We start from the raw sequence: 13,718 nt of genomic DNA on the forward strand, positions 1-13,718 counted from the left end.
TTTTATGAGATTAGGCTTAGGCTTTATAGGATTATTTGGTGTCTTTAAATCCCATTTTCTAATCTTATTTTTTGTTGTATTTTTCTCATTAACACATTTTGCTCTTATTTGATAAACTTTTGTTAGGGATGTAAGTAGGTTGATTGGGTCGAGACGACCCAATCAAAATTTAACAGATTGGATTAGATTATATTTGTGTAATATTTTTTAAAAATCTAACCTAACCCAATCACAAATAGGTTGGATTAGATTGGATTAATCGGGTTGATATAATTAAATATATTTATTTATTATAAAAACTTAAATATTTCAAAAAATATATAAATCATTTGATATATCAAGTTATAAAGCAAACAATGATACAAATTAAATTCTAAAATAAATTTATTAATTTGTTATATTATTATCAACTTAAAAAATCAACATTAATCAATACAAAATAAAATTTTAAATAAATATATTATATTATTACAATGCTATCAATCTAAAACACAAAACTTGTTATTAAGTAAGAATAACCATGAATATTGTTATGAACAAATGATCATTTAAATATTATTATTATAATATATAACCGAATTGGGTTGGATAATGGGTTGAAAACACAAAATTCATTACTTGATCCATACATTACTAGATTTTAATTAGGTTGGGTTGGGTCTGACCTAAATATTAAAAAAAAATCGATTTGAACTTATTAGGTTGTTTTTGGTCAATTTGAATTCGTGGATTATCCGTACCCACTTACACTCCTAACTTTTGTGATGATATAACACCAAATAAAAAAAAGAACTATACCACACATAAGTTCGAACGTGTGATATTTATTTGATGAAAATAGGATTCTTTACCATTTTATAAAAATTTCAATGCTTTGAATTGAGTGCTGAACAAAGTGAATTTGAGAATTACAACATTAGCGATGAATTATATACATCGAATATAATTCACTGCAAAGTTTTAGCAAGGTAACATCTTTATTAAGTTTATTCCCATAAAGAATTGGCCCAAAATTTCCATAATTGTGTAAGTAAAAAAGAATTAGTAAACAATGAGTTAGAAAAACTCTTAACTCCTTAAAGAAATGATATCAAATATCAGGAAAGAAAATGTTAGGAAATGGTATTCAATTTTCATCAAAGAAAGAAAAACATTTGTATAACTTTCAATTTGGAAGGCAATGGTATTGATGGATGCTAAGATATCTTAATGAGCGATGAAGGATACTTGCATGAAGTTGTCTTCTTTATAAGAATAACACATTTTATCATCTTATAATGGCCAATAATTTTCTCTCTGTGAAACTTAATTCCCCATTTGAGAAGTTTTAATCCACGTAAATTGAGAAAAACGTTATGGTGTTGTTGGTGGCGAATCTATGTAACTCAAGACTTGAGGAGTCACACATGTGGGGTAGGGTTGGGGCATCATATCCACACACAGCAGAGGATGGCATTGGTGCCAATGAAAGAAGATACCAACGGATAACATAACACGATCATAACTATTCACAACTTCTAATTCCCCTTCTCATTCTGTCTCAGATACTATCCTTCTAAGTTCTACCTATGCCTATGGAGGCTTTTTCCGTACAGTCTCTGACTGCAACCACCATTCCTTCCTCTTTGTCACGTAGAAGGGTCACAGACATACCTTCTGCCCACGTTAACCTTTCCCATTTCACAAGGTACCCCTCTACCTCAAGATCCACAAAACACAAAATTCGTGGCACCAGAGCTCAAGCTTCAGGTGATAAATGATGCTCCTTCTCTCTGCCAAAATATGTTTCTTAATTTGGAATGCCATTGATCTCAATGTATGCTGTGTGTGATTGGATGAGTGCTTACATGATTGATTTCGGTGTTAAAAATATTTGGAAGTAAAGTGATTTATGTTTGTATAATACGAGTAGATACAAGCGGTAGTGATTTATATCATTTAATTAAGTTATCCAAGATTTGATTCTTGATATTAAGTATATTGACAGCCACTGACAAAGATTAATCATCGCTTATATTCTAGTATTTAAACATGATTTTTAAAAAAATCTAACGGGAATCTAAACATGTACCTTATATACAAGGTTCGACAAAATCTAGTACTGGTACTGCTGAGGGGATTCCTGGAAAAACAGATTCCAAGGATGACAATTTAGTATTTGTTGCGGGTGCTACTGGTAGAGTTGGTTCCCGGACAGTGAGGTACATTTATTAGTTCTTACTATATATGCACCTCTCTTTTTCTAAGATGATGACCTTTTTAAAATGCTAAGTAGTGATCATCTCTCTCATCCAGGGAACTCATAAAGCTTGGATTTAAAGTCAGAGCTGGAGTGAGAAGTGCTCAGAGGGCTGGTGCATTAGTTCAGGTAGCCTGGCAATTAATTATTTGAACAATGTTATGTGTGACTAATATCTTGTGTAAAATAGACATGCATTGAAGATATGAATATGTGCAGAGTGTTGAACAATTGAAGCTTGATGGTACAAGTGCAAGTGGAGGGGGACAAGGTAAGGCAAGGAAGTTTTGAAATCAATATGTCTTGGTTCCCAATGACAAAACGCTGCTGTATTGAATAACAGATTGTTTTTGGGTTTTAGCCCAGCTGTAGAGAAGCTTGAAATTGTGGAATGTGATTTGGAGAAACCAGATACAATTGGACTGGCATTAGGGAATGCTTCAACAGTGGTATGCAGCATTGGTGCCAGTGAGAAGGAAGTTTTGGACATTACTGGACCCTTTCGAATAGATTATCAGGCCACCAAAAATCTAATTGACGCTGGTAACAAGAGCTTTCATTATTGTTATGTTTTAGTGCCCTAGGCATTTGGCATGTTATGGTCTTTATTTGTCTTATAATAGAAGTTGTCATTGTTTACTGATCAAATTTTGTTAAGCCTTAATCTGGCAACACAAACAAACAATGCTGAAATAAGGCAGGCCTAATCAGTTAATGTTTATTATTTGTTATTATGTTTATATTTTTTTTTTCTTGAGCAGTCATTAGTTTTATTGTCCTAAATGTTGAAAACACAAAATGCAAAATGTTTGTTCTCTCTGCCTTGCAGCAACTGTTGCCAAAGTAAATCACTTCATATTGGTTACTTCGCTTGGAACAAACAAAATTGGATTTCCTGCAGCTATCCTCAAGTGAGTATGGAAGCTTTCTCATATTTGTAGTTCTTAGGCAATCAGTAGTTATACTCGCATATTGACATCACAAAGAAGTTAAACTAATTGCTTAATTCTGCTTCTAAAGTTTGTTTTGGGGAGTCCTGGTTTGGAAAAGGAAGGCAGAAGAAGCATTGCTAGCTAGTGGAGTTCCATACACAGTGAGTCATTCTGAATCTCTGATACTAATTACACCCAAGTTTAGGATTCTAAATGACTAATTAACGACTAATTATTTTGACACTCTTCAGATAGTGAGACCTGGAGGAATGGAGCGGCCTACGGATGCTTTCAAGGAAACTCATAATATAACCCTATCAACGGAAGATACTTTATTTGGGGGTCTGGTGTCAAACCTTCAGGTATTTATCACGTGAAATGTTTTCATATATGTAGCTATACATTATAATAGATGTACATGGGACATGTTAGCTCTGATTTTAAAGCTTAGAATTAAAACTAACCAAGTACTGATAGAATACATGTGGTGTTGATTTCCAAAAAGGTATGTGAGTGCTAGCCAAGTGCAAAGTTAACTTATCTGATTCATTGCAGATAGCTGAACTCATTGCAGTCATGGCCAAGAACCGTGATCTTTCATATTGTAAAATAGTGGAGGCAATTGCAGAGACAACTGCACCCTTAACTCCCATGGAGGAACTTCTGGCAAAGATACCTTCTCAACGCCCTTACATTTCTTCACCCAAGGTACCTTCTCCCTTATATGTTATATAGTACTCTACATTTTAAGGTACATATACTTGATCCAAACTAGTGTCGAGAAAAATGGATGGTTGAAACTTGGAACATAACTCTTGATTTGCTCCTACATTTCTACCTTGCTATTCCTAACAAGTACTATTAGTTAATTCGTTGTTTATTGGGATGGTTCAGAAACCAGATATTGCAGCTGCCAGTGTTCCAGATCCCTCTTCTAATGTTGTGGCTGCGGAACCTAGCGTTGCCACTCACCAAGAAACTGCACAACCTAAACCAGTGGCAAAACAGCCACTTTCTCCCTACATCGTGTAAGCCAGATTAGTAATATTGCCTAGACCACAGATACTAAAATACTATATATCGAAATCTGTTACTCTTTCTGATTAAGTTATAACTTACAAGGATAAGGACATAAGTCACATAACCAACTTCTTTATTGTGGACTGTGGAGGCATAAACTAATTTGATGTTTATTTGATCAGTTATGATGATTTAAAGCCACCAACTTCTCCTTCTCCATCTCAGCCTGGTGAGGGGAAACAGATAAAGACTAGTGATCCAGAGCCAAAACCCATTGCTTCAGATACTCCAAGTAGTGTGCCAGCCCCAGGAGTAGATGGTATCTCTCAGACAACATCTTCATCTAAAGTGGAGAAGCCTCTTTCTCCTTATGTAGCGTAAGCCACTCTTATTTTGTGCTCATATGTTATTACATATTACCGTCTTTCTTACCTAAACTCCCTACCATGTGTGAGTTTATTTTCATTCTTGCTATCGGCAACTTGGTAGTAATTTATCTGTGGTGTGTCTATGCGTTATGTGACCTTATGTAGTTTGGTTTCAACTTATGTCAATTCAACCACTGCCCTCAGTATGATTTTCTTGTTTATGTTTGTTCACTGAGGCCATGCTGTGTATGCAGATATCCTGACTTAAAGCCTCCCACTTCACCATCTCCTAATGCACCAATTATATCAGTTCCCAAATCTGCTTCAGATAGCGTGCCAGAGGTAGCCACAGTATCAAGCAATGGACCAGCCCAACTTTCAATAGCAGATGAACCAAAGGAGGAACATGTCCCTGAACCCAAGTCAACACCACTTTCACCTTATACAATGTGAGCTACTTCTGACTGACCTTAAAATTCTCTTGTTTCTTCTTCAAAGATTTTGAAAAAAAATCCAAATTTCACATTGACTAAATTATAAGGTCAATAAAGAGTATATAATTGATAAATAATTTTTATTTTATAAGTCAATTTTATAAGATTAAATTATACTTAAATTTAATTTCTTAAGATGATATTAGAAGTATCTTAAATCTATTTAAAAAAGGGTCTGCTACTATTTATACATTATCAGAACTATTCCTTTATCTGGTATTTATTATCATTATTATGTTTAGGTGGTTGTCCTTAATTTTTTTACGTATTGCTAGTTTAATCTATGTTTGTCTTATGTTACCTGGGGGCAGTGTTAAGATTCTGATTTCATTAAAATAAACATCCAGGTACGAGGACTTGAAGCCACCTGCGTCACCATCACCCTCCTTCAGAGAATCTTAGGAACTGCCCTCCTATGGAATCTGACAAGGTTAGAAATGCAAATTATTATAGTATACCCTTGGTTATATGTTCTATAATTTGAACTTTATTTTTACTGCCGACGTTACTATTGAAGAGTGTATGCGGCAACTCATATGGAGGATGGTCACTCAAATATGAAGAGAAGCATTTCTGCGAATTGAAATTTTCAGCTATGTTATTTATTTCTTTATGACCTTTTGCGAAACGCGAGGACATTATTGCTCCTTTTTGTATGTTATTTTTCTTATGTTTCTATTTCTATTATTTAAATAAGGAAAAAGTATCACTTTTCATGTTCAATTTTTATTTTCATGCTTAATTTTATTTAGAGTAAATTAAAATGAACAGGCTTAAAGTTTCCTAAAATCGCATATAATTTTTAATTTCTTAATTATAAGAGTTGCGTTATTTACGCTTATTATAAAGGAGATACAGTGGCATATAACTATTTTTGGTCTTCACTTTTTAGTGGATTAATATATCCCTTAAATGTAATAAAAAAATCTTATATTTTTTTAAATAATTATACATAACTTTCTAATATTGTATTTGTGTATATTTATTAGAGACATGAAGTGTCTCAACCCCTTTAATAATTTTTAAAATAATTAAAAATTTATATAAGTGTCACCGAGTGTAAATAATAAATAATTTTTTAGAATATTGCATATATATGTGAGTATAATATTTTTTAAAATAAACCAGAGGAGTCAAGGTACTTCCTGTCTCTAATAATTATATACAGACAAATATTATAAAGAGTTCATCACTTATACACCGTTGGTGTAAAGTTTTTTTACACTGACAACCAATTATATCTTTTAATTGTGTCATGTCACTATAAACACATTTACTTTTAACAGTAACATGACACAATTAAAAGATATAATTGATTGTCAGTGTAAAAAAATTTTATACTGACAATATATAAGTGATTAACTCTATTAGAAATTATAAAAAATATAATAATTAATTTATTTTTTATATTTAAGGGTATAAAGGTTCACTAAAAAATAGAAACTAAAAGGATGATTGTTAAAATGTATCCCGTTTATAACATGTTTAGATAAAATAAGAAAAAATTAAAGTGTTTGTAATTTCACGTAACTTAAGAAAACATTTATGTAATTTCTTCTTTTTTAAAGGATGTCCGATCCAGACGATTTTTATCCTTACTGCTGCAACTCCCATGCCGTCCGTCAACTAATATATACCACTGTCGATGAGTGCGTTGCTATGATTTTTAATTTTAATCAATTAATTAATTTTAATAATAATATTTTAATTTTTATTAATAATTAAAGTTATCATAATATAAATTATTTATTATAAATCTAAATTTATATATTAAAAATATTTATTTATTATAAACTTCAAATATAACATAATTTATATATTCAAAAACATATTTTAAGTTTAGTCATATAAAATCAATAATTATCTTGTATATTGTATAAAAAAAATATTAGTTTATAATTAAATTATAATATTAGAAAAATACAATTAAATTTTAAAAATTAAATATATTTTGTATTATAAAAAATATTAATGTAAAGCTTTTTATCGCATTAAATAATTCAAAAACACTATAAAGCAATTATGGAGAACATATGACAAATTTAAACTAAGTAAACTATTAATTTGATTCTTATCACTTCTCATCAATATTCCTTAATCTACTCAAAATATATGAACTGATCCTTGAAACAATAGAAATTATGTTATGTAATCTTCAAATATTATATAAAAAAAAGTCCGTAATATTAGTACATAATCTAGAGACTAAATTGATAAGAAAAATGCTAAATCTTTGGAATACACATTCCTAAACACCCTCCGAACTAATTAAAAAGTTTTTTCTTCTTAATTAAATTCATATTTTATAGGTTAAGAAAGTTACAAGTGTCAACTGCAAAGTAATTCAGAAGAATTTTGGGTTAAAATTTCAGAATATGTATCATTTCTCGATTGATAAATATAGGTATTTTAATGACTACTCGTATAAATTTTAGTTTATGGACTGTTTGTACAGGGTGATTAACTGATTCTATTACAGACTAATTACGGTTTAAATTTAAATTTAGAATTGGCGAGAGTATAAATTTTTTAGAGCGTGAATAAAATTGAAGTTACTGTTAGGGTTTGAAGTTTGTCTGTGTCCATTGGTGTTGGGGTTTTGGTTTGAAGTTTGAAGAGGAATATGGATGATACGGCAACACCTTCAACTGCTTCGGCCTACCTTAATCCTTCCTACTGGTAATACCCTATTCAACTGCTTCATCTTGTCAATAACTTGATTTAATTATCCTTTCGTTGGTGTCAGGGATGAGAGGTTCTCGAAAGAGGAGCAATATGAGTGGTTCAAAGATTATTCCCATTTTCGCCACTTGATTCAACCCCATCTCACGCCCCATTCCGCTGTATGCTTTATTCACGTATTAATATATAGGGTTTGTGATGGAACATGGCTAACGTGAACATTTTTGCAGGTACTGGAACTTGGATGTGGAAACTCACAAATGTGTGAAGAGTTGCATAGGGATGGCACAACCAACATAACTTGCATTGACCTTTCACCTGTTGCAGTTCACAACTTGCAAAAACGGTTACTCTCCCGGGGATTCAAAGGTAAGCTTTCTGGATCATAGTAATTGCTACACATGAATCATACATGTGTGTGATTGATTTCCTATCAAAATTATTTTGTGATGCGACTTTGTGTTTCTGAATTGTTATGTCAATTAAATGTTTTTATTTTACATGTTTTCATTTCTTTGATTAGACATAAAAGTGCTGCAAGCTGATATGCTAGAGCTACCTTTTGAGGATGAGTGTTTTGATTTGGTTATTGAGAAAGGAACTATGGTAAATTGAATGATTTTCCTTTGGTCATGATGGGATTTTGTCTTGATGTTCTACAGTAATGATTATGGTTCCTATATGGTTGAGTGTTTTAAGTTAATGAGTTAAATGTGATTCTTGGTTTTGAAGGATGTATTGTTCGTGGACAGTGGTGATCCGTGGAATCCAAAGCCTGAAACCATGTCAAAGGTCATGGCCATGTTGAAAGGTGTTCACAGAGTTTTGAAAGCTGGTGGCACATTTATCTCAGTAACTTTTGGCCAGGTTTTAAAAATGAACTGTTATGTGTGTGAGTGTTTCTCTTTTAATGGGCGTTGCTGTGATTGATTCTAATCTACTTAAAATTCATGGCAGCCACATTTCAGGCGCCCTATATTTAATGCACCGGATTTCAGCTGGTCTGTTGAGTGGACTACTTTTGGTGAAACTTTTCATTATTTTGTCTATGTTCTGAAGAAGGTTGGACCACATAACCTCTCCTTGTTTTTCTTATGATGATAAAAGCAAATGTTTGTTCGTTGCTATTTTACGGTACTGCTACCAAAACTTGAACATATGAGTTCTACCAAAATCCCCATTCCATCGACTGCCTTTTAATGTGAACACTCATTCTGATCCCCTTCAAATTTAAACTTGACTTCACATTACCAAATTGGTTCTTCAATGATGATGAATATCATCAGTTTTGTATTTCGATGACCAATTTTATGTCAGGCATATCTTTCATGTTTCAAGGACAAGGTTGTTGAATTTTTAATTGTAGGACCAATGGGTTGTTGCATATATCTTTGGAAAATCTAGTATACTCTACTTTCTATGATTAAAAAGTGCTACCCTTTGTATCGATATAGATAATGATTCTCTTCTCATGAAGTATGGATTTCATCATGAGTAGTGTCACGGAGCTATAATATGCTACAAATGGGAGGGGGATACAATCTTGGATCTCCCTCCACATTTGATGGGGTGCCAGGTGACATCTGAGTTGTTGCTAAAATCTAGTTCTGGTTGTATGATTGAGTTGGATTATGCATAAGAGGTTTATAAGGATTATGGTTCATATGTTTGTGGTTTAATTGTTCTGTATTTCTGTTTTAACTGATTGAGGAAACACTTTTCAGGGACAGAGATCGTCATATGATGATACTCCATCTGTTAAGAGGTTTGAAGCACCGGCTATTAATCTACTTCATGAAGAGTTAGAAAGTGAAGATTTTGCTTTCCGAATCAATGTTGAGGAGTTGAACTGTTAGACTGTATTGTGAGAAGTTTTGTTATCAATTTTAATTCGCTTGCTTCAAAAGAGGAATGCGATTATCTTGACTGATGGATTTAGGCATACTGATGTTGCACCAAAATGGTAATTGTACTTTGTTGAAAAGTAAATGAAAACATCTCAAGTTACCATGATGTACTTAGAGCACCTCTAACTTTTTTTTTTTTTTTGCTGAAATGAACACCTCTAACTTGGTATCTCTTTGTTTTTACTTTTTTATTTTTTATACATCTTTAAATGGGTTTTTATCATTATACTTCATTTATTTTTAATTTCAAGAATAATTCTTCCCCACTAAATGTATATTGTAACCTTACTAAATTAGTATCTGGAGTGAATCTACATTGTTATATCAAAGATAGAATCTTATTTTGTCAACGTTAAATCTTATTAATTCACAAGTGTCTGAAGAGTTAAATACTTTTAATATTGTTGTTAAAAAAAATACTTTTACTATTCCCATTTGGTCCTTTAAAAATTAATTGTCCCATTTTCATTTTCCATTTATAAAAACGTGAACGTATGGTTTCTATTTTCATAAATCATGAGTAAGGGACAAAAAAGTAAAACGAATTTTCTGAAAGACAAATACTATATTCATCAGTCAACGCAATCTTGTAAATTAAGGATTAGAAAGAGGCATTTTTTTTAGAGCGACTAAAAATAAGTATTACTTTTATTTGTAGGGATTAAAAATATAGTTAACATTCATCTAAATTATGAAATAATAAAATTCTAATATGTTTATTTGAATTACGAAACAAAAAAAAATTGTAAAAGATTAAAAAATTTATTAATACCTTTTTTTGTGCAATAAAAAAATTCTAAATTGAAAACCTAGTTAACTATTGAGTCATAATTTACTCAAAATGATTAAGAATAATTTAAATTATATAATTAAAATAATAATTAGTTGTGATGACTATTTCACACATAATCTTTATAAATTATCCAAGACTTAGACTGAAAAATTTATCAATTTTGTCTATCACAAACAAGTGCTTTCTTTCTTAAATATGGTGTAAGATTGAGATAAACTTGTTTATAACACTAAATTTTTTAACTGTTATTCAACTATTTTAATCGATATTTTAGTTGTCATTTTTATTCACTTACTAATAGTGATAATATTTATTGTAATAATCTTTCGTTCTTAGTAACTTTTTTTTATTTACTCATCCTTAGAAACATTTAGTCATTGTTAGATGAGAAGTTTTTTTTTCTTTCCATGTGAATTGAACCTTGTTCTTTGTTTTCGTCAAGTTGTCTATTTTATTTTCTTAATCAAACGCAATAAATATTATACAACTCAACTTAGGTAAAAAATGATATAACTTAAAATTCTAACGCAAATATATGTTCTTTTTTACTAGATTGCCTTGCCACCACTAGTGCTCACCGGAATCTCATGCTCATGGTGGGTTAACTCAAAGGAAATTGAAACATAGATAATCGATACAGAAAAGTGTAAGAATTTGAAAATTGTTGATATCTTGAGTTATTTTATAAAAGTGGATAATTGTGAAATTTAGATTAGTAGGATATTTTCTTAAATTTTATTTACTTATTGATCGAAGTAGATTAATTTAAAGAAAAATCTTAACACACTGATGTTAAAGTAAAAATAAAAAATAAAAAAGACTAGTAAGATATTAATAACTTTGCATGAAATTTAATAATAAATGATATTGAATTAATTTGGATCAATTGGGTGAAAACAAACAAAAGAGAAAGTTAAAGATTAGAATCTGCCAATTAAAAAAGGGGTGAGAGAGAACATTGTAAGATTGTGTGTGTTTGGATTATAGTTAAAAAATTAAGTTAAATTTTAAATTTAAGTTTAGTTAAAAGTAAGTTTAAATTAACTTGATTCATATTTGGATACTTTTATCTTAAAAGTACTTTTATAAAAAAAAAACTTGTTTAGATAATAATTAAAATTACTTTTAAATGTGTAATTACTAAAATGGATATGAATATAACATGAATGATATTTATTTCATTACTTTTATTTATATTTGAATTGATAATATATTATTATTAATAATAATAAATAGTGATAGTATTATAAATTAAATTATAAACAAAGACTATTGAATGTACTATAAAGAGGGGACTAAAAGAAGAAGAAGTGAGAAAATTTAAATAATTTTTGAATAAATTAAATTCCTTAAAGTTAAACCGGGCAAATCAAAGTTTATTTCTTACTCCTTCAATTTTCTATTTCACAAAACAATGTAATCAACAGAGAAATGAAGACTAAATGATAATAGAAAAGCTAATCACCACATATCAATAATAGAAAATAGACTAAATTTTCTATTTTTTTATTGGAATTTGATCAATGTCACTCAGCACATCCATATGCTACATCAAATATCAAACGTCCTCACTTCCTGCCAAGCCTTAAAAAAAATATATATGTAGTTTCACAAGCAATTTGCTAATTAATTTCATAGGCAATTTTTTAAAAGCAAAATAGTTTGTAGTAAGAACATGAAGGTCACTACAATCATAAGTCATGATCAACCAAAGAGAAGATCACCTTAATAGATCTCAAAGTGATAATTTTATCTTCTTTATATTGTTTACGTAAAAAATCCGATAAGGATAAAGTAAAAGCAACAAACATGTTGCATTGGTTGAAACAAAGGTTGTAGCCAAAAAAGCCATTTAACACAATAGGAAAGAAGATAATCAAACATATGAGAAGTGAACGTGTGTTTAGGTATGTAAACGTCCACTCAAACATACCCTTATATGCTTAAAGAAATGAGGAAAAAAAAATCCAGACATTGAGTAAAAATAAGAAAAAGTTACTATATGAGTAAAAATGAGAAATAATTTGAGAAGCTTAAATGTTAAAAAATTTGATGTTGGTCTCAATATATATGTTAAAAAATAAAATAAAAAATTACAACGAATACATATAAGTATAACGACTAGCAATTTTTAATTTATCATTGTTTCATAAAAAATACATGCATTCTACACATAATCAAATAATTATTTAAACATAGATGTTTAAATGAACAACGAGAATTGCACTAGGATTTTGCCAAATACTTGCTCTAATCGACATGCTTAGTACCACTCAAGCACTTTTGCTTGAGGTGCTCATTTTAAAATTTCTCCATTATTTTGATTATTATTTAAAAAAAAAAAAAGTTAGCCCAACGTATTTTGTCATTTTTTTCTTTTTCTTTTTAATATAAACTTGCTATTATTAATAATTGAAGATGTATATGGTTGAATCTTAGACTTTGCCTATCAAAAAAAAAAAAAATCTTAGACTTTGACATATGTACATTGTACTCACTTGCCATGACATGTAATATAACATTTGTTTGTTAATATATTGCATGTAATTCTTAGATCTATCGGAAACTTAATTTTAATTTTTACCTTTTAATTTTATTTTTTAATCAAATATTATCGTGTAATTCCTCTTGAATTTCTAAAATACCGAAGTTCTCCTCTCTGCTCAATAATAATAAACATAAAATTCAATTATATGAAAAGTATACATTTTAATAAATATATTATATTTAATAATGTAATATTTTATAGTATCACCAAAGTTAAAAAAATATAATATTTGATAAATAAATTAATTAGTATTACATAAAGAAGGAAGCATTACTTAATAATTAATTAATATCCTAAGGTGTTAGTTTTTTTTTTATATTATTATTTAATTTTTATTTTTTTAAAAAATATCATTATTATTAACTTATAATTAAGGTGATATTTAAAAGCGGTGCATGGACTTATAGTTTAGATCCATATAATCTCTAAATCTTAAACTCTAAATTTATAATTAAGTTTTTTTTTTAAGATATTTCATATTTTAATAACATAAAAATAATAATTATATAAATTATATATTTATATGTTAAGTTTATTTAGAATTATAAATAACTCAAATTTAACTTATTTATTTATTGAATTCAATTTAAACTTAAAATTTTTTACGAATTAAGTTTAATGGGTTAATTATTAAATTAAATTTTAAATTATTATTTGATTCATTATTACTTTTTTTTAGTTAGAATAGAAGTTTTTCATTTATTAGTGTGTTATTCAAGAATAATTAGAACCTGT

At 29.5% G+C, this 13,718-nt stretch overlaps 2 protein-coding genes across 2 annotated transcripts; both read left to right on the forward strand.

The window, feature by feature from the left end:
* Nucleotides 1-1,454: 1,454 nt before the first annotated feature.
* TIC62 (NAD(P)-binding Rossmann-fold superfamily protein) lies at nt 1,455-5,776 on the forward strand. The gene is made up of 14 exons (XM_020361585.3): nt 1,455-1,749; nt 2,084-2,201; nt 2,296-2,368; nt 2,459-2,510; nt 2,606-2,782; nt 3,069-3,150; nt 3,260-3,332; nt 3,423-3,533; nt 3,727-3,879; nt 4,066-4,199; nt 4,374-4,568; nt 4,814-5,008; nt 5,401-5,483; nt 5,571-5,776. The coding sequence occupies exons 1-13, from the start codon at nt 1,569-1,571 to the stop codon at nt 5,453-5,455; spliced, it is 1,599 nt and encodes a 532-aa protein (XP_020217174.1). The 5' UTR covers nt 1,455-1,568; the 3' UTR covers nt 5,456-5,483; nt 5,571-5,776.
* A 1,474-nt stretch (nt 5,777-7,250) lies between these two features.
* LOC109801087 (S-adenosyl-L-methionine-dependent methyltransferases superfamily protein) lies at nt 7,251-9,748 on the forward strand. The gene is made up of 7 exons (XM_020362073.3): nt 7,251-7,732; nt 7,800-7,896; nt 7,966-8,104; nt 8,259-8,341; nt 8,468-8,602; nt 8,693-8,797; nt 9,460-9,748. The coding sequence occupies exons 1-7, from the start codon at nt 7,677-7,679 to the stop codon at nt 9,589-9,591; spliced, it is 747 nt and encodes a 248-aa protein (XP_020217662.1). The 5' UTR covers nt 7,251-7,676; the 3' UTR covers nt 9,592-9,748.
* The last annotated feature ends 3,970 nt before the right edge of the window (nt 9,749-13,718 follow it).

The sequence above is a fragment of the Cajanus cajan genome, chromosome 8 (genome assembly GCF_000230855.2).
Source record: "Cajanus cajan strain Asha chromosome 8, NIPB_CcT2T_4, whole genome shotgun sequence".
Classification (NCBI taxonomy): domain Eukaryota; kingdom Viridiplantae; phylum Streptophyta; class Magnoliopsida; order Fabales; family Fabaceae; genus Cajanus; species Cajanus cajan.